Source organism: Anolis sagrei, chromosome 1 (assembly GCF_037176765.1).
Source record: "Anolis sagrei isolate rAnoSag1 chromosome 1, rAnoSag1.mat, whole genome shotgun sequence".
Taxonomy (NCBI): domain Eukaryota; kingdom Metazoa; phylum Chordata; class Lepidosauria; order Squamata; family Dactyloidae; genus Anolis; species Anolis sagrei.
The window spans coordinates 126,940,273-126,961,806 of record NC_090021.1 but is presented as its reverse complement, the minus strand read 5'-3'; the positions used below and the strand labels follow the sequence as shown (position 1 = coordinate 126,961,806).

The window sequence follows — 21,534 nt, the reverse complement described above, 5'->3', positions numbered from 1 at the left end:
CTGGAAAACAAACTCGGCCAAGAGTACAAGGTCCAACAAATTCCTCGCTTGCCTTGCAGACAATTTCATGGTCCAGAAGGTAGAAGAGGCAACAAGGGGATTGGCTACTCTTGATCTCATCCTAACAAATGCGGAGGACCTGATCGATGCGGTCGAAGTGGTAGGATCCTTAGGGGCAAGTGACCATGTGCTCCTGCAATTTGAGGTACAAAGGAAGGCCGAAACTAAGACAAGTCAAACCCACATTTTGGACTTTAGGAGAGCTGATTTCCAAAAAATGAAGGAAACGCTGAGCAGCATTCCGTGGACACAGATACTAAAAGACAAGGGAGCTACGGATGGATGGGAATTTCTCAAGAATGAAATACTCAAGGCGCAATTGCAAACCGTGCCAACAAAGAGAAAAAATAGGACAAGTGCAAAGAAGCCAGAATGGATGTCCAAAGAACTTCTAACTGTGCTAAGACACAAAAGAGGCATGCACAAGAAGTGGAAAAAGGGAGAAATCACCAAAGAAGAATTCAAACAAATAGCCAACGCCTGTAGGGAAAAGGTCCGCAAAGCTAAAGCAAGAAACGAGCTCAGACTTGCCAGGGACATTAAAAACAATAAAAAGGGCTTCTATTCTTATGTCAGTAGAAAAAGGAAAAACAAGGAGGCGATAGGACCTCTTCGAGGAGAAGATGGGGCAATGCTGACAGGGGATAGGGAAAAGGCAGAACTACTTAATGCCTTCTTTGCCTCGGTCTTCTCACAAAAAGAGAGTCTTCAACCTCAGAAAGATGGAGTGGATGAGGGATTGGAGGACATCCAACCCTAAATTGGGAAAGAAGTCGTCCAGGAATACCTGGCCGCTCTTAATGAGTTCAAGTCCCCAGGGCCAGATCAACTACACCCCAGAGTATTGAAGGAATTAGCGGAAGTCATTTCGGAACCATTGGCAACCATCTTTGAGAGTTCTTGGAGAACGGGAGAAGTTCCAGCAGATTGGAGGAGGGCCAATGTGGTCCCAATCTTCAAGAAGGGAAAAAAGGACGACCCAAACAACTACCGTCCGGTCAGCCTCACGTCGATACCGGGCAAGATTCTGGAAAAGATTGTTAAGGAAGCGGTCTGCAAACACTTAGAAACAAATGCAGTCATCGCTAATAGTCAACATGGATTTATCAAAAACAAGTCATGCCAGACTAATCTGATCTCTTTCTTCGATAGAGCTACAAGCTGGGTAGATGCGGGGAATGCCGTGGATGTAGCGTACCTGGATTTCAGTAAGGCCTTCGACAAGGTCCCCCATGACCTTCTGGCAAGGAAACTAGTCCAATGTGGGCTAGGCAAAACTACGGTGAGGTGGATCTGTAATTGGTTAAGTGGACGAACACAGAGAGTGCTCACTAATGCTTCCTCTTCATCTTGGAAAGAAGTGACGAGCGGAGTGCCGCAGGGTTCCGTCCTGGGCCCGGTCCTGTTCAACATCTTTATTAATGACTTAGATGAAGGGCTAGAAGGCATGATCATCAAGTTTGCAGACGACACCAAATTGGGAGGGATAGCCAATAGTCCAGAGGACAGAAGCAGAATTCAAAACGATCTTGACAGATTAGAGAGATGGGCCAAAACTAACAAAATGAAGTTCAACAGTGACAAATGCAAGATACTCCACTTTGGCAGAAAAAATGAAATGCAAAGATACAGAATGGGGGACGCTTGGCTCGAGAGCAGTACGTGTGAAAAAGATCTTGGAGTCCTCGTGGACAACAAGTTAAACATGAGCCAACAATGTGATGTGGCGGCAAAAAAAGCCAATGGGATTTTGGCCTGCATCAATAGGAGCATAGTGTCTAGATCTAAGGAAGTAATGCTACCCCTCTATTCTGCTTTGGTTAGACCACATCTGGAATATTGTGTCCAATTCTGGGCACCACAATTCAAGAGAGATATTGACAAGCTGGAATGTGTCCAGAGGAGGGCGACTAAAATGATCAAGGGTCTGGAGAACAAGCCCCATGAGGAGCGGCTTAGGGAACTGGGCATGTTTAGCCTGAAGAAGAGAAGGCTGAGAGGAGATATGATAGCCATGTATAAATATGTGAGAGGAAGCCACAGGGAGGAGGGAGCAAGCTTGTTTTCTGCTTCCTTGGAGACTAGGATGCGGAACAATGGCTTCAAACTACAAGAGAGGAAATTCCATCTGAACATTAGGAAGAACTTCCTGACTGTGAGAGCCGTTCAACACTGGAACTCTCTGCCCCGGAGTGTGGTGGAGGCTCATTCTTTGGAAGCTTTTAAGCAGAGGCTGGATGGCCATTTGTCAGGGGTGATTTGAATGCAATATTCCTGCTTCTTGGCAGGGGGTTGGACTGGATGGCCCATGAGGTCTCTTCCAACTCTTTGATTCTATGATTCTATGATTCTATTATATGTTTTTAATGGTTTTTGTATTGTATTAATTTTATATTGATTTTATAATGCTGTTTTAAATGTTTTAATTGTATATTGTGGATTGTTATGGCATCAGATTGCTGCCAATTTGTAAGCTGCCTTGAGTCGCCCTTGGGCTTGAAAAAAGCGGGATAGAAATATCGTAAATAAATAAATAAACTAATAAGGCTATGGAATCCTGGGAGTTGAAGTTTAGTGAGGCCACAGAAATCCTTGACAAAGAAGGCCAAAACTCTGTAAAACTACAACTCCCATGGTTCCATAGTAATGAGCCATGTCAGTTAAAGTGGTGCCAAGCTGCATTATTTTATAGTACAGATGCGCCCTCCTTCTACATGTAACCTAGTCTGCTCTCTATGTGTGAGTAGGCTAGATAAGAAAAAAAATGGGAGCAGAATTTTATGGAAAATAATGCTTCAGGAGGGAGTTTTTTCCATCATGTTCTTTTCAAAAGCTGGGACCAGCCTAGGCCCTTTTTCGGATGCTTCAACACAGGTCATGCTGATGCTGGTAACTACTCCATAGTTAACAGAGGAAAGATATCCTGCTTTCTGGATGGAGATATGTCCATTTATCAATCTGTAGCTGGTGTTACATATGGCTGATATTACATATATCCATGAGCTTATGTGAGAAAAGGGAGGCCATCCCTACTTACAAAGATAAGCTTTCAAAAAGATTTAAAGAAACTTGTCAGACTAAAATAAAGTCAAAATTAGATGAAACTATGTCAAATATTTTTTACAAAACCGTTTCCAGAATAGTGTTAAGGTAGAAGCCAATCCAGCCATGTTTACATCGTCAAAATTATGTCTACTGCTCAGATCGTTAAAACCAGAGACTTCCAGTAAGCGTAGACACAACTTCTAACTACTTGTGCTTTGCTTTTCAGGGGGCAATAAGTGGATGTAAAAGTAGTAAAAATTATGCTTTCCCTGATCCCCCTAGCTAAGGAAATGTCGAAAGCCTCATTTCCTAGTTTGATTTCTTAAAGGAATCAGACAGAAGGCTCTGCTGATAGAGTTGTTTTCTCAGAACTTATGTCCCAAGCTCACACCAAATTGTGTGAGCTTCTTTTTCCTGGAAGTCCAGAGAGATGATGTCAGAGGGAGGGAAATAAAAGTGCTTGTGAACTCGATGCTGAGAATTAATTGCTCAGCAAGTCTACTTAACAGAAACCACTGGATTGTTTGAAGTCAAAACTAAAGGTGCCTGCAAAAGCCATTTGGCTGTTTTTTCCAAGTGAGTCTCATTATTCAAGTGGGAGACTACATTCTTCATCACAGGACATACTTGTAATCTGCACATTTATTAAAATGGAAGACTGGTTAATGTTTGAACTTTTATGTAGCCTCTTCATGATCTTGACTGATGGCAGAGAATGTTTCACATTTATTGTGAGATACTGCCTTGTCCCTGGAATTACTAATCTAAAATGTCAGCTTTGAAGCATACATTCTTCTGTGAACTTTATGTATCTAGCTTAATGCATTAAACGGCTGGGTTTTATTAGTAAGCTTTTGTGATGAACTCCTCTTCTCTAACGCACAGAAACAAAAGCCTTCTTTTAACCTGATATTTTCATCTCATAATGTTATATAACGTGAGTTCAATTTCTGTTCATCCTTTAATAATTACTCAGGCAAAAATAAAATAAATAAATCCAAGAATATACCACTATTTTCATTGAATCTTATGGTATCACATTAACAAAGAAACTTAACAATATATGTATGGCATGTAAGTATATCATTATCTATTGCTGTTTCTTTTTTACAGCTGTTTTATGACTCTTCTACTACAGTTTTATGACTTCAGTGTCTATTGCCAGAGTGAAAGAAGCTGGTAAACAAACAAGAATTCAGTATAGAAAATGTAATCTGCCTTTATGCTATCGTCCCTTCCCCACTCCAGTAGAGAAAGGGACATTCCACACAGTGACTTGCAGTGCACTCTGAACCAGCCTCCAAAAAATCAGATGCTCTGTCAAATTTATGAACATCCTGCGACTCCTCCACAATGACATGATAGCAATAGTCTTGGACAGCAATGGCTCGCAAAATGACCCATTTAAGGTGGAATCAGATGACAAACAGGGATGTGTTATTGCCCCCAACTTTATTTTCCATTGTCATCACTATGATACTGCACCTTGTTGATGGGAATCTTCCAACTGGTGTAGAAATCATCTATTGGACAGATGGCAAGCTATTTAACCTCGGCAGACTGAAAGCGAAAACCAAGATCACAACAACATCTGTTGTAGAACTCCAATATGCTGATGATTATTCAATCTGTGCTCATTCAGAAGAAGACCTACAAGCCACTCTAAACACCTTTGCAGAAGCATACAAAAAGCTTGGCTTCTCATTTAACATCAAGAAAACCAGTGATCTTTCAGCAGGCACCAGCTAATCCTCCTGAAATGCCAGAAGTACAGCTTAATGGTGTAACGTTAGAAAATGTTGACCATTTCTGCTACATTGGCAACCACCTCTCCACAAAAGTCAACACTCACACTGAAAAAGTCTGCAGATTTCAAAAGAGCATATTCCCAAACATAAGGATATACAATTCTACCCAAAGCAATATGCAGTCATTGTTTTCAGAATAGGTGAAAATACTTCCTTTATTCTCATGGAAGAAACTGGAAGGACAAGTGGAACAATGATTACATGGATGTGTGTATAACTATGGTAATCTCTTAGTTACAGTCTTTGTGACATCATCAAACTCAAGTACTCTATTCAGTCATGTCAAGGCATTTTCAGGGCAAAAAGATAGAGAGAAATTGTGCATATATATATAGATATGTATGTGGTTCTTTTGGAAAGTGAAAACATATTGCATAACTATTTTGTCACAACATTTTGAATTGATGTGTAGTTTTATTAACAATTTATTACACAGGCCAACATGCACTTTGATGCCTCAAATGTTAGATCTACATCTGGGTATATTTGACCCGCTGATTCCAAAAATAGCATCTGTTTCCCCACAAAAGGTCTAGTTTTTGAGATACAGAACACATGCCGTGTGTTCTTAATTTCACTCTACTTACCCATAAAATAAGGACATTTTAATGTAGTGGTTAAATTAATATCTTTTTAAGTATGAAGGAAACATGTTAAACATTAAAAGAAAAATGTTTTACATGGAAATCTACTTATTTTATACCAAAAGCACAGATTTATGATACACACTTTCCATTATAAATTTAACCATATCTAAGAAACTAGATAGAGCTGATGCTATCTCTCAAATGTAATTTTCTGAATCAGTGCCCCAAATAATTCCAGGAACAGGCCTAAAAACCAAGAAACCAAGAATTGTTGTTGTTGTTGTTCTTGTTAGACTGTGTTACAGATATTTGATTTATTAATTAAAGATTTTTTTCCCCCAGCCAATACCCTTCAGCAGAAAAGAAATAGGGGGAGTGGGGTGAAACTTTTTTTTTAGCAAACCATGAAGACTAGTTCCATAACACAAAATAATTTAAATTATATGGATCATAATATATTGTATATACATTTAATTAAATAACATTTCTATTTTAGTTGCAAAGTTTCAAGTCTTAAAATAACTGAAAATGACTGTTCGTTGGTAATTTATAGTTACAAAAGAGTACCACAACGTCTGTTGGAAACATTTGAAAACTGTGCCAATACACTTTGACAGAAATCTGGTTCCATTGATAAACTTTGGTGGACACTCAAGAATGCAAGTCAGAGTGTGAACACTGGAAAGAACACATTTCAGTTTCCAGTTAATTCCAGTAGTAGGCATGATAAGAAGTTTGAATCTCAAATGCATGAGACTAAATTCACCCAACACTTTTAGAATTCTGATGAAACTAAACATAGTTATTCAAGATCACTTTTCAGGTTGCAATGACATCTTATTCAATGACAAATATGGATAAATATGCAGGGAAGGTAATACGCTGAGCCTAACCCTCTGGATAACCTGGGAGATAAAATATGAGGGTTATTCTCATAGAATCATAGAGTTGGAAGAGACCTCATGGGCCATCCAGTCCAACCCCCTGTCAATAAGCGGGAAAATTGCATTCAAAGCACCCCTGAAAGATGACCATTCAGTCTCTGTTTAAAAGCCTACAAAGAAGGAGCCTCCATCACACTCCAGAGCAGAGAGTTCCACTGCTGAACAGCTCTCACAGTCAGGAAATTCTTCCTAATGTTCAGATGGAATCTCTTTTCTTGTAGTTTGAAGCCATTGTTCCACGTCCTAGTCTCCAGGGCAGCAGAAACGATACTATATTCATACTATATGACATGAGCAGGCCTGTAGCGGGGGGGGGGGGGGGGGGAGTTTAGGGGTTCAACCCCCCCCCCCAAATTTTCAGGTTTTAAAAAAACCTGGTTTGCTCATGAATTTTAACTGGTTAACCAAATCCCCATGCTAAGTCTATGAAACGCAAAAAATTAAGAGTCCCTCCAGAACTGCAAGCACTATCTCAAGCAAATATTGACAATTTATTTACACTATCATTACTTGCAGCAATAGCTGTGCTCTTTGCTTCAGCGTGAGCTAGGAGGCAGGTTTCCTCTTTAAGGGTATTTTTTATTGCCCTGATGAGGCCATGTGGTCAATTCTCCATTTTGGTCTCTCTCTCTCCTTTGTTCTCCTAGAGTGAGGATGCATCTTGCCATTCTCCAAGCAAGATGTAGTAGATATGGCTATTTTGTTATTTTTTCTTTTTCTTTTTCTTAGAAGATAGTTCAGTGAAGCTAGTTAGCTCCAAGTACCTTTCCTATCCAGAATGGATTTCTTTTGACTTTAATAAACATATTGGGTTTTTTTAGAACCTATGAAATTGTGGATCTGCAATCCTGTTCCATCCTGCTGAACGGAAACTAATCCTTGCTCTCTGCATGTAAGCTTCTTCTGGTTATGAATTGTGCTTCTGGCACTCTGCTATATTTTTGTGGAATCACTCCCAAATGAGGGTTATTTTGAGCCTAACAACTCTTGATTCCTAACAATAAGATAAACCCCAAAATCAAAACAAGATATGATTGTGGTATATTCATTTCACATATTACATTTTGATATAATTTTTATAAAAGCAACCATCGTAATATGAGAAATAGACTGAAAATGATATATTATGAAATACACACTGAAAAGGGGGAGGCTGTTGTTCCAATGTTCTTTCAGGTGGTTAGACTTGGAAAAGGGATTATAGTTCAATTAATCCTTGAAACTATAAATCTAAATCCACTTAAAATTTGTTGGTACAGTAGTTGGGTGCTGTTGGTGCAGTATGAGAAGCACAGTGTAAATCCAACCAGGTACCAAGAACAATGTTTGAAACCATCATAAGTTACGTAATTTCAACACTGATTCTTACCTTTTGGGGTGGAGGTTTTTCTGGAGGTCCAGCAAAAGCATGAAAACTTCTAAAATACAAGACACAATTTAACTAAAGTAAGTATCTTTAAGCATAAAAATCTTGATTTAGTCAAAGCCTAACTAGCTACAAGTAGACAGGTACAACAAAGTTATATTTCAGAAGTAACTTAATAGTTGGAAAGATGCACCTTACAGGTGTAACAACTAAGGTTTTTTGTTACATTTCAAACATACTTGGTAGGCATTTTGAGAAACATTTAGATAGGATTTTGAAAAAGGTCAAACAATGCAATGAATTACATGATTTTTTTTTTCAGTTTGGCAAGCAACAATAAAGTCAATATTACGATAAATAACCAGAACAAATTACCTGGAAAAATTTAATTAAGCTATAGATTTAGATTCTGTAAAACCAGGGTGAACAGTCATCTTTTGAGCACCACACTTACCCTATATTTCCCATATCCCTGGCCCCAAAGGTCACACTCATTTCTGTCTGGGTGAGTTTTAACCTAAAGCAAGGTTCAGAACAATGTCTTGTTTTATGCCAGAATTGAACCCCCAAGGTGCCAAATTGGGAAGGAAAGTAGTTCTGTAATGGTCATAAATACCAACAGATGGATTTTTGGAAGCTGTGTGTGGTTTACCTACTATGATTCACATCCCTGCTCCAAAGAAATACGTATAAGTATAAACTCGGTAAGACATGGAGTACTATGTGAATAGTAATGAATTTCTTCTCTCTCAGTTGTCTTTATTTTTTTAAAAAATCCAAACTTTGTGGTGGCAGTGAGCCACCATTAACTCTTCCATTTTAAGGGCTGTGTATGTTTGGTGCAAAGCCCTTTCACACTATACAATTACACTGTTAAAATCCCACTTTAACTGGCATACTTTCACCTTGTGGAATCCTGGAACTTGTAATTTAGCAAGAAGTCTTTACAATTCTAATCCAGAGAGCTTTTCTGGATATTCAATAGGATATTGCCATGTCTGCTGAAACGTAGTCACACTGCTTAAAAAATAAAATAGTAGCACCGCAGGTAGAATACTAGTGCAATTCAATCCAAGTGTCTCTTCCTAGAAAGTGTGCATATTAAAACTGGGGTCATAAAACCTAGGCTATTCTAAGACAAATCAGAGATGAAAAACCATGATTTAAGCAAACAAAAAGAAAGAATGAGTAACTGCTATGGAAATGTATCTAAGCCAAGACCTATATCATGATAGTAAATCTTAATTAATGTATAGGCAGAGTTCCAACTAATCAGTCACCTGATGCATCTCAATGAAAGGCTTCTGAAAGAGTAGAAACTTTCTAATAAAATGACCTCACTAACTTTCAGGAATGGACATCTTGAGCTAAATCAGAGCAAATGGAAATACATTAAAGCATGTACTGTGACAAGTGTTTCCTGATGCCCTCAACTCCAACCCTATAAAGTAGAAAGAGATTAAGGAATTTGCTAAAGCAGAAACCATGTGATATCCAGAGCACAAAAAGCCATAGGCTTAGAAAAATAGGTTGAACATTTTATTATATTCTGTGCACAACTAACAAGAGCGTCAGTTTGATTTAGAAAACAAAACTTGATTCACAGACCAGGAAAACAAATTTTTACTGAGACATATGATGCAAGGATAGCTCATCTGTTCTGTATAACCTTAACTTTATTCCTCGGGTAAAAAGGATAACTGTGATGAAACAATTAATGTATATAGTTTAATAAACAAAAGATTGGGTTAGGAAAATGACAGTCAAAACTGTTTAGATATGAGCAAACTGAGGTTCTTCAAGTGGCCATCTATACACTTACACAGACTTGATGATACTTCACTCAGAAAGTTCCAGAGTTGAGTAGTTTTTGCAGGAAACACCACTAGCCCCTTTGGGAAAATAGGGCAGTAAATAAAGTATTTTTTTTTATCTAGTCCGCCAAGATATTTTCCCCTCAGCTTCCAGTCCCACAACAGTCAGGAACAGAAAAAAACTGGAAATGGAATAAAGAGAGGAAGCAGGGTGGGTAGTGTGCGGGAACAGATAACCACTCAAGGAACCACAATCACAAATAAGCAATACTTCATCATAGGCAAAAATTACCATCAGAGGTGGGACCAGAAACAAAGATTGCAGCACCCTACAATCAAAACCTTGCACAATCCCTAGCTCTAGAGTCCAGGTCTTAAGAGAATTCAGGGCTGAGACTCTGTGACAGCTTTGCAAAGCTCAGGCAAGGAAGTCCCACTAAGAAAGGCTGCAGGTGGAATGAGCCTTGATTGAAGTCAGAAGTGACATCTTAGTGAGAACCCTAGATAGAAGAATAGTTTGTGCCATCCACTCTGAGATCATCTAGGAGGAAGGATAGTGACCTATTTTTGGATCACCATCAAAGAAGTACAACTGTGTGGATTGGCAAGAAGGAGCAATTTGATTGAGGTCACAACAAACATCTAACATATGCAATGATCTTTCTAGATTTGTAAAAGGTTCAATAGAAATACTGGTAACACTTATTAATACGGAATTCAGAAACTGCTTTCAGGAAGAAGGTGATATCAAGGTGGAGAACTATCTTGTTCCAGTTAAAGCATAAGGACAACTTTTATCAGGTTATAAAGCAACAGGCCCAGAAGCCCTACAGTCTGAAGTGAAAGCCACAAGGTGGACCACCTCCATAGTAAGAAGACATCCACCCACAGAGGAAAGACTCTCAAAGGAAAAGTTTCCTAGTAGAGAAAGGACAAGGGTCACGGAGTAGTCCAACTGGAAATTTTAAATAATTTTGAATACTATCAGGTACTATAGCTAAGACGTAAACTTTCAGAGACATACCAGTTTCGACAGGCCTTTGATCTTTGATATTGTTGTTTTTAAATTGTTTAAAATTGTTTTTAAATTGTGTTAGATTTTAGCCTGTTCTTGTAAGCCGCTCCGAGCCCCAGGGGAGTGGCGGCATATAAGTTTGAATAATAAATAAATAAATAAATAAATAAATAAAAGGAAAGGCCTTGTTCCTTAAGGTGCAGCATAAATGAAGGACTGTGGACACATCCTCAGGAGTCACAGAGGTGGGTATGTTATTTGATCACTTACATTGGGGGGGTCTGGTTTATTTAAAATAATTATGTACTTAACCATGCTGTTGGTTACATTTAAAGAGCAGATTGGATAAATGCTTTAAGTTAAAAATGTATAGAGAATAGATTAAATAAGATGGATAGCTAAATATTACTGGTTCTACGTATACTGTATACTTGGAGAATATGTAGGTTGGAGAGGTGGCATGTAGACAGGGTGCTGTTTATGATATATTGGGGAAATATGGGTTTTCTAATAAAATTTTAATAAGCTTCCATCTGACATATAATAAATTCCCAATCTAATATATTTTTATTAATAATATTGTTTTCTTTTCTTAAAATTGGATTAGGAACCCTTGAATGTCTCTATGTAGAGATAAATTGATAATTTATCTCTATGTAGAGAGGCTTTGATAATTTATAGATTTGGTGAATTTGTTTATGAAACCTGCTAGAAACATGGAAGCCAACATATAGAAAGATATTAAGCCATTATCCAAATTCCAACCTTTGATGATAGATAGGAATGTCCTAGTTAAATGTAACTCAGGAGCCCTTTGCTCTTATCTCTCTCTGAAACCTCTTTCGTCAATGGCTTCTTCAATGAAAGGGAATCCTAAAAGGTTGAGGTTTGCCACCAAGTACTTTTGAATTTCACATTTCTGCTGTCAGAATCATGACTGATTACTTTTCTCTCTCTCCTTTTTGACACAGAAATTGGCCTGTTGCCTTATGTCAAATGCAGAAGGACACTGATGACACTATCATACTGGAGGATGAATACATAATGACAATGAATCCTGATATTGTGGGCGACACAATTAGGTTCTGTAATAGTACAGCCAGAGTAGATATGAAGATACTCAGGATGTAAATTTGTTGCAGGGTTTCATTCCTATGTTTATATCCTTTTTGTGTGACCTACTGTTGCTAGCGAGCTACAGTTAAAATTGGGATTGTCTGCTACTAACCTACCATCCAAGTCCCATGAGACAGTGGTATCATTATCAGAAGAAAACTGTAATTCTGTTGAATGGTTCAGTAGAGAATTGTAGGAGGCAAATAGTTTTAGGTCTGCCCTGTTATAAACTACTGTTCAGCACAAATCTGGTCTTGTAAATATGATCTTTCACTTTGTGGGTGGGAATTGTATTTTGAGAAAAACTTGATATGAATTCTTCAGATAGGAAACTCAGTCAAACAAGTCTCAACAAGCATGACTATTATAAGCTTGGCTGCAGAAAATGGATTTTGTAGTACGTTCCAAATAGAAACTAGCAGCATATCAGTATAGGTAGCAAACAATAGTTTTTCAAAGGAAAAACCTATGTGTGCGCGCGCGTGACTTCAGGTCATCTGTAGTTCTGAAAGCTCTTTCTTCTGAAAAATAGCTTGTATAATCTGATATATACTGGCAGTCTCCCATCCAAGGACTGGCTAATATTGATCCTACTTGACTTCTAAGATCGAATGCAATCTGGTGCCCTTTAGGATGTTTAAGTAAAGGTAAAGATTTCCCCTTGACATTAAATCTAGTTGTGCCCAACTCTGGGGGGTGGTGTTCATCTCCATTTCTAAGCTAAAGAGCCAGTATTGTCCATAGATGCCTCCAAGGTCACGTGGCTGACATGACTGCATGGAGTGCCATTACCTTCCCATCTGAGTGTTGCCTATTGATCCACTGCTAGGTCAGCAGAAGCTGAGAAATCCTAAAATAGGGAATGGAAGAAGTGACCATAGATGTAGCTTGTGTACAACATATCACTGCTATGTAACAGAATCCTTATTATAGAAGCAAACACTTGATTAATGGGCTTGCACTTTTTACTCTAGACTGATCCTAAATGAAATGAGTATGAGAAAGGGGAAGTTGATTATGCTCGTGAATCTCTCCATTAACTAGGATTTAAATGCTTTACATGTGCATTTATATGTGAAACAGATTTCAATAGATTTTCCAAAGTTAAGATGTGTATTTTTCATCTCAGAAGAACTGTACCAATCCAAATAATCAAACCCCTAGTTTTGTTGTAGTTTATGTGTAATCTAGTTCAACAAAGACACAGTAAGTTGAAAGAGGAAAGCATAAATTTACTCTTTTCCAGAAGAGTAAAAAAACATAAACTTGAAGCATTGCATCAAAAATAAATCCTACAGAGTAACAAACTTACATAGTCTTCTATGCATCACAAAATGCAGAGAGTATGGCTTTTCCAACTTTCAAAGGAGAGCCAACATGTATCATAAAACACACCCAGTTATACTTCACCGAGTGTGGTCCAAACTTACTGACTTTAATTAGCACTTGCATATAATGATCACCAGCATGAGCTTTTTTTCCTTAACACATATATCTATTCCAGACTTGGTGCTGATTCTTTCAAAACTCACCCCGTTTTCCGTATACCCTAACAAGATTCACCACCATAAAATATGTTTTTGGCTGAAATAAAAAGGTTGTTTTCTGCGCCCAAGAAGCATAATAAATTCCAGATTAGATAAAGCAACATCAAAAAGGGGCTTACCGCCGAATATAATATGGAACTCTGGGATGCTGCCAGTATGGCAAATGCTTAAATGTTTCATTCCCACATCCAACATAAAATTGACAATCTTCTAATTCATCAGGCCCATGTAAACTGTGGCCATTTAAAGTACACAATCTGTAAGCAAGGCAAATTGAAAACAGTTAATACTTATAATACTAATATATCCTAAACAGAACTGAATCCTTCTAATATGGGTAATGATATTACCAGCTTCACTATATTAATCTTATATTCTATATTTTGATCTTCTGTGGAGTGACTTCACATATATAGCTGCAATGTACACAAGTGAGAGGTACGGGTAGACATGGAGGACTTGGAAGCATGAAGAAAAGCAACAAGTTTTTAAAAGAGAGGGAAAAAAACCTGAAAGGGAGAAGTCTTTCTCATACAACACAATGAAAAATGTTGATGTTCTGTGGCCATTGAATAAATGTTTGCTTTTGGGAGAAAAAAGTACAAAAAATGAGAGGACAGAGAGATTCTATAGCATTAATTCATGACATTTAAAGTGGTGTCCAACTGCATTCATTTAATAGGGCAGATGCAACACAGTCTTCTTCTGATTTCTTGGATGCAGCCGTCATGCAGTTGTCCTGCTTCTTGGCAGGGGCTTGGACTGGATGGCCCACTGGATCTCTTCCAACTCCATGATTCTATGATTCATTATGATTAATAACTGAACCAAAATATGAGAAATCTTGAACTATTTCAATGTCTTCATCATCAATTTTAAAATCATCATTTGTGGTCATTATTTTTCGTTTTCTTGCTGTTCCACTATAAATCTGTCTTTACACTTTCTTCCTTGGCTTTCCTCAAGAATAATTCCCAGCTTTTTGCTATTTTATGCTAGTAGTATTTTTGGTGTAAATTAAGAATTAAAATTCAGCTTGTCTGCTATAATTAACCTGATTGACTCCATTTTGAAAGCAGGTGACATTTTACAAGTGGCCTGTATTGTCTTGCTGAACTCTGCCATTTGTACTATGCTAGAAATGCTGTAACTGCAATATCCTGTGCCCAGGGGCATCCCACTTGATGTTAGGGCTACAATGCCAGACCCTGAGAACATCCTTGCAAACAATAAATAATCTATGTCTACATTCTGTTCAGGTCACATTGACAAGAATTACCATGTACGCATTAGATATTGCACATATGCACTCGTCTTTTTCATCAAAGCCTCCTTCAAATCTAATGCTACTTCACATGATATGTTTAGTGTAAGAGCTAAATAGATACGGTGATAAAATACAGCTCTGCCCTACACACTTACCAATTAGAAACCATTATTTTTCTCTATTCTGTCCAGATGATGGCCTCTTGTTTTGTGTACAGGATATACATCAGGAGAATTGCATGTTGTGATACATCAATTTTAAGAGCTGTCTAGAATTTTCCATGTTCTACATAATCAAAGGCTTTACTCTAATCCATTGGTTCTCAATCCATGGGACTCCAGATGTTTTTGCCTTCAACTCCCAGAAATCTTAACAGCTGGTAAACTAGTTTGGATTTCTGGGAGTTGTAGGCCAAAACACCTGGGGACCCACAGGTTGAGAACCACTGCTCTAATCCATTAAACACCTGTCATTTTTCTTTGGTAAAATCCATTATCCAACATATGCTCGCAATATGATCTCTAGTCCCTATATTTTCCTGAACCCAGCTTGGATATCTGATATTTTTCATGCCATAAACATCTCTGCAGTAGAATTTTGAAATTAATCCAAAGACCTCAAGTGTTCTAAGGCAGTGGAATATATATTGAACATTCCCACTATGTGAGTCATTGTTTTATTTTCCATATTGTTGACAGACTTCAGTCAGAATTAGAAACAATTCTCTCTCTGGAGCTCTCTTTGGTATGTCATTTGTTCCTGGTAATTTATTTCTCCCAAGTGCTTTGAGCACAGCTTCTATTTCACTTTCCAAAATGGTTAATTCTAGTTAAAGTAACCTACACAATTACAAACTTACCAATAAAAACAAAAAAAAAATGTGGCCATTTTTTTTTGCTCAAGTGCACTGATGTTTCATTACATACATATGCACACAATTAAAATATTAAGACCAATTTAATCAGCACTGCTTTTCAAGAAAGGGTAAAAAAAGAAAAACAGCAATACACTCTGTTTTAGTAGCTGTATTTCATTATAAGCTGCACTGCTTACCTTTGAATACCTCCAGAGCGAGGCAATACTTTTTCATTTATTAGGCCAAGGACACTATTCCAACTTCTCAATGTAAACTTGGGTATGAGAATTTTCAGAGGTGGTATCAGCATCTCTCCGTTTGTGAAAACACTGCATTAAGAAGACACACACAAAAAGTGTGTACAAAAAGTTATTTAAAATGTACATTTTAAAGGAATATCACAAATTAGACTTTATCAGTAGATTTTAAAATTTAACTATGTTTCAATGTGCATTTTATTGTTTAAGGGCATCAAATAGCTGCCATATGTAAACCAACCTTGAGTCCCTTTCAGGGTAGAGAAAGGCAGGACATAATTACAATAAATAAATAAATAATAAAATATTTAAATTCATCAGCTAATATAGCATATTTGACCATGTTTCTACCATAAATAGTAGGGGAGGCAGAAGTGAAATATGTCCAGTTGGAGAACCCAACAAAGATATAGCCTCTGAAAATTCAATTACTTTCTCTCTGTACCAATCAACAATGTCCTCAACAATTCCCAGAGGAAATAAAATACAATCCTTTTAAACAGATAATAGAATCAATTGATTTCTCCACGGAAGCCCATATTAGAAAACGGGTTTTTCCTCAGCCTGCAAGGATACATGGAAGCACTTTGAAACTAAATCTGGAGGCCCAAGTATACTGCCCAGGAAGTTAAGTCAAAATGAAATCACTTACTTCTGAGTGAATATAATTAGGACTGGGCTGAAAAAATCACTTTTTCAGAGAAACGAAAGTTGGAACAGAACAGAAACTAATATTACATCTGTTTAAATGTGTGTGCGTGTATTCCAGAATGGTTATCCTGAATTTCTGCACATACACCCCAAATACATTTTCCCCTTCAAGTATTTTTTTATTGCGGGGTGGGAGGAGAGAAACATATGTACGATTCCCCCAATAGAAACACTACACTCAAAAGAACAGGCAGCATAAGAAATTAAGCAATACAGCTTTATGTATTCTCAAAAGGAGAAATTAAGCTTCCTCAGACAAAAATCTGAACAATACTGGTGTTCTTCTGTAAGGTGGAAGAGAATATCAGTACAGTAATGTATGCAATTTTAGAAGTTCAATCTATGTAAACTTGACAGTGGCACGACTCTTATTTTCAAGTCTAAGAACACACCTACTTTGGAAGGTTAATTCTGGACATATGTGTTTTGGAGCTTCCCCAGATCCAGTAGGTACCTGCTGAATCTGGGATCATGTGTCCAAATAGTCCAGCCTGTCTCTTGCTGGCTACAAAGCATCTGGCCTGTAATATTTACTGAAGTAAAAATGGGGCAACCAGGAAGGAAGAGATTGAGGGAGCCTCTCCTTCTTTCTGATTATGAGGGTTTCACTTTCTGTCCTCAGCAGACAGCAGGTAGCTCATGGACAGCAAGGAGTGGCAGTGATGACACACAGGAAAAGGATGATGGTGGCAGTGTGTGTATGGGTAACAGATCAGGGAGAAATTGACCTGATCTACAAAGCTTGCAGAGTTTCCTGAAAACTCCAGTGTATCCCCTGGCTTTGCTTACCATGAAGCAAAGTCAGGTTAAGTAGGGGAAAAAACCTATAAGAAGTCACCGTGCATAATGAAGACTGCCAGCACTGGATTTGGGATGAGTATGGTTTGTTTATTTCTTTGGTCATGTAGACAAGCTTCTAGTCTATCTCTACAGCAGTATATCAATAAAACTATTTGCAGCAACAAGGGATTGTTACTTTAGGTATTACACTATAAGTGTAACATTAGCTAGTAAAAATATTCAAATAGCATCCTTCATGCAGTGACACAATGAAGTGTACAGCATACACACCAGTTACCAAAATATACTGTACAATCTGCTTTCAAGGATTCACATCTGACTGCTTCATTAAGTATAATTTTTGAGAAACAGAGATTGTTTGCAAAGGATATTTGGGGCCATCTAGTGGAATTCTCAGTACATGGAGACAAAATGTGGATTATGTATTGAAATAAATGTAATTTTCAAATATACAGTGCCAATAATTACTTTGAAGAGTGCAAGAATGGTTCCTATCATCTTTTCAAGCATACGGCAAACTAGTTTCGAGTAGCTTCAACAGGAGGCAATGCTATCAGCCATTGTCTCCATATAAAAGCATGCACACACATTTCAGAAAATCTCTGTAACATGTTTCAATAAAATAAAATCAAGGCTGTAATCCTATACACAAGTAGTTCAGTGCTGCAAATACAAAAAGTCATGTAAACTTTGAGTCAAAGTTTCCTTATTATTATTCAGAAGAAAGCACCACTTGCCCATACTATTTGTTAAGCAGAATCACTATTATTTCTGTGGGTGCTTCCAGACAGCACATTCAATCCATAATGAAGCGGGTTTTTAAAACCCACTTTGGCACAGATTTAAGTCCCCACCCACCCCCAAAATCTAGGCTTTCTTGGGGGGGATGGGTCCCAACGGCATCCTAGTAACTACTGGGATGGCGTGGGACCACCCAAAAAGAAGCCCTTAAAATGTAAAACAACTTACCCAGCTGCCATTAAGGTACTGCTGGAATCCAGCAGTACCTTAATGGTGGCCAGGAAAGTTGTTTTACAATTTAAGGGCTTATTTTTGAGGGAAGGAAGGGGTGCCATCTCACACCTTTGGGCTCTAGGAGCCCAAAAGGTGTGATATAACAATGGAGACTCACCCCCCCCCCCCCGGTTGTTTCAGGACTACCCATGGGTGAATCCCCACAGGTCTAATACTCCACTACACCTGGGACTTTCAGGAAGGCCAAGATCTAATGGGGTATCTAATTAATTCGGGACTAAGCAGGGTTTACCCCTGCATCGTTTGGACTCCTCCAGTAAAAGAGCATCAGGCCCCGAAATGTTGTGCCTGTCTGTAAGTGCCATGATATTGCTTTACAAAAGCATTAAAGACTTCTTCTGATGTACTTTCCATAAACGTGGCAAACTAAATTCTGTACTTGTTCATTTTTCTCTCTGTTTTGGGATAATAAATAGTCATCTCTATTCCTCCACACAAGGATTTTGAGATGGATTATACTGAGACAATGATCCAAAGCTATCCAGTTACTTACATGGTTAACTAACATTTAAATTCAGGTCTCTCCTGGTCTAACAGTGTTTTTATTAAATTATTCTTATAGTTTTCTTTTTCATTTGGATGTAAATCACAACTGAAAAAATATTAATAATTTACATGGATGCTAAATAAATTAAAACACACACTTACTTAATACTTCGTGGCTTATTGTAGATTGATTGCCATTTGGAAGGTACTTGTATATTACTGTGGACTACTGGTCGAATCTGCAAAAAAAAGTAAGAGTGACACAAAGATTACATAATGCAAATGGTTTACAGGATTTCATCCTAAAAGTTGACAGTTTATAAAGATATACATCCACTTTCATATAAAGATACACAATCAGCACATACATATTGGATTCAGGGCTGCTCCAGGGCAAATATAAGCCAGAATAAACTGCCTGGCATAGATGTGGTCATAGACAGCAAGCAACATACTTTACTCTACAACTGACTGTAGTGTATAGTAGCTATATGCCCTCTCTTTACTTATGCACACTCATCTGAACCAATGTAAAATATGTCTTATTCATCAAAGTCTTCTTTTAGCTTACACACCCAAATATATATATAAATAAATATAAATAGCTTTACAGTGATTTGATTTTACCTTTTTCATTTATACAGTATTCCTTTAAAGCCCTAGACAGTTCAGGTCCAGGCAATTTGGCTGACCACATCCCCTTGTATGAACCTGCCCGGACCCTGGGATCGTCAGGAGAGGCCCTTCTCTCAGTCCCACCTCCATCTCAAGGCTGGTTGGTGGGAATGAGAGAGTGGGTCTTCTCTCTCGGTGGCTGCCCCTCAATTCTGGAACACCCTTCTTTCCAGGGAAGCCAGAATGTCCCCCTCTCTGCTGTCCTTCCAGTGGTAGGCTTTTAAAGATGATGGTTGTAACGAAATAGCAGACTATAATGGATGTTTTAAATGTGTTTATTGATGTTGGGATATGATAGGTGCAGGCCAGCTGATGTGTTGCCTGAACTGAGGAACTGCCATAGCGACTGAACCGGCTGTTAGAATGTATCCAAGTTAGAGAAGCCAAAGGGGCAGAGCTAACTGCCACTTGGCAGGAGCAGGCATTTTTTTAAAAGTCAGTTTCTTTTGGTCAGTGGACAAGAGCGGAAGTTGGGTTCTGGTGTGTGGAGAAACTGAACCCAGGGGTTTACGTCTTCAGCCTGTGTGTTTACAGAGTCAGTTGGACCTGTTTAAATTAGTAATTAGCTCGTGAGCTAAGGGGGAAAGAAACCCCAGTAGAAATCCATAACTTCAGTGGGGACAGCTGAAGGGAGAAAAAGGCAAGTCAGTGCCTTGAATTGTCAGTTAAGAAAAGAAAGGTACTTCACAGTGAAATAAGTTTAAAACCAGTCTGGTGGAAGTAAAAGCCATACTGAGAGTTATATTGGAAACTGTTTAACTAAAGTCAATTGTAACAACATTTGAAGGAATACAGAATAACCATCAAATCTTGTACACCCGTGAATCTTTAAATAAATATTTCCTTGATCAGTTCTTTATAATTAAGACACATGTTCATTTATTGAGAAAAAGATTTACCCCAGAAGAAGGTGGCTGAAGATATTGGAAGAAAGGATTCTGGTTGGGGTAATGAGTTAAAAAAAGTGCCTCAAGTAAAAACATTTTAAAAGTCAAGCCTCAGCTGCATGCACCACCACTACTTTAGTCTCCTCATTGCCCTGGTTATTTATATGTGTGTGTGTGTGTGTGTCATTTGTTCGTCGTGTTTTACAATGGTGTTTAAGATCTAGTCAGAGGATGCTTTGGTTTTATATGCTTTTATGATTTTAAGCATAGGAGTCCCCAGGTGGTGCGGTGGGTTAAACTGCTGAGCTGCTGAACCTGCTGACTTAGTCCCAGCTTCTGCCAACTTAGCAGTTCAAAAACATGCAAATGTGAATAGATCAATAGGCACTGCTCCAGCAGAAAGGAAATTGGTGCTCCATGCAGTCATGCTGGCCACATGACCTTGGAAGTGTCTACGGACAATGCCAGCTCTTCGCCTTAGAAAGGGAGATGAGCACCACCACCACATCCAGAGTTGGACACGACTAGATTTAATGTCAGGGGAAACCTTTACCTTTACAATGGTTTTAATTTAAATTGTTTTTAATATTAATGTGGTTTTATACTGTCTTAATATTAGTATATAAGCATATTTAAGTTGTATTGCAGTGCTTTTTATTATGAGCCACTTTGAGTCTCCATATGGAGAAAAAAGCAGGATATAAATAAACATCATTATCATTTAAAAAGATACAAATATATAACTGCTGAAAATCAATCATACATTCAGTAGGTGTAAACACAGCTAAAACAGAAAATAATGGCATTTCAACCTTATCTTGCACTTGTAGTTTTAAATTATATAGCTTGGCACATGCTGGTAAACCTTAGCTTCCTTCTGTCCATAACCTTATATATTCATGTATAAGCCTAAAAAAAATTAGACATATAATCAATCCCAAAAAAACTGAATTGACTTACAGACAGGTCTGTGTCAATATTGTATCTTATTATAAAAAATAGCCACTCAACCCTGAGAGAACCTAAAGGAAAGACCAACTCCCTTTACTTTCTACCATGGCACCAGTTCTACCCATTTTAAATGTGAAGGTGGTAGTGGCCAGGAGCAGCTGAGCCCCTGAGATGGCACTAGTGCTTTTCTCTCTTTGTGAAATGACCCTCAACATAGGAGTCATATCAACATCCATAATTTTGACTCCAAAATCTCTCCTCAACTTGTACATGAGGTCAGCTGAGTATACATACTACTAAAAGCGA

General features: G+C 38.1%; 1 protein-coding gene across 1 annotated transcript in view; it reads right to left on the bottom strand.

The window, feature by feature from the left end:
* The window catches only part of DCDC2C (doublecortin domain containing 2C), a 60,154-nt gene that overhangs the window by 33,295 nt on the left and 5,325 nt on the right, over positions 1 to 21,534 (bottom strand). Inside the window, 4 exon segments of the mRNA XM_067468477.1 lie at positions 7,814 to 7,862; positions 13,422 to 13,559; positions 15,623 to 15,754; positions 18,878 to 18,954. Of these exon segments, the coding sequence (XP_067324578.1) occupies positions 7,814 to 7,862; positions 13,422 to 13,559; positions 15,623 to 15,754; positions 18,878 to 18,954 (396 nt within the window).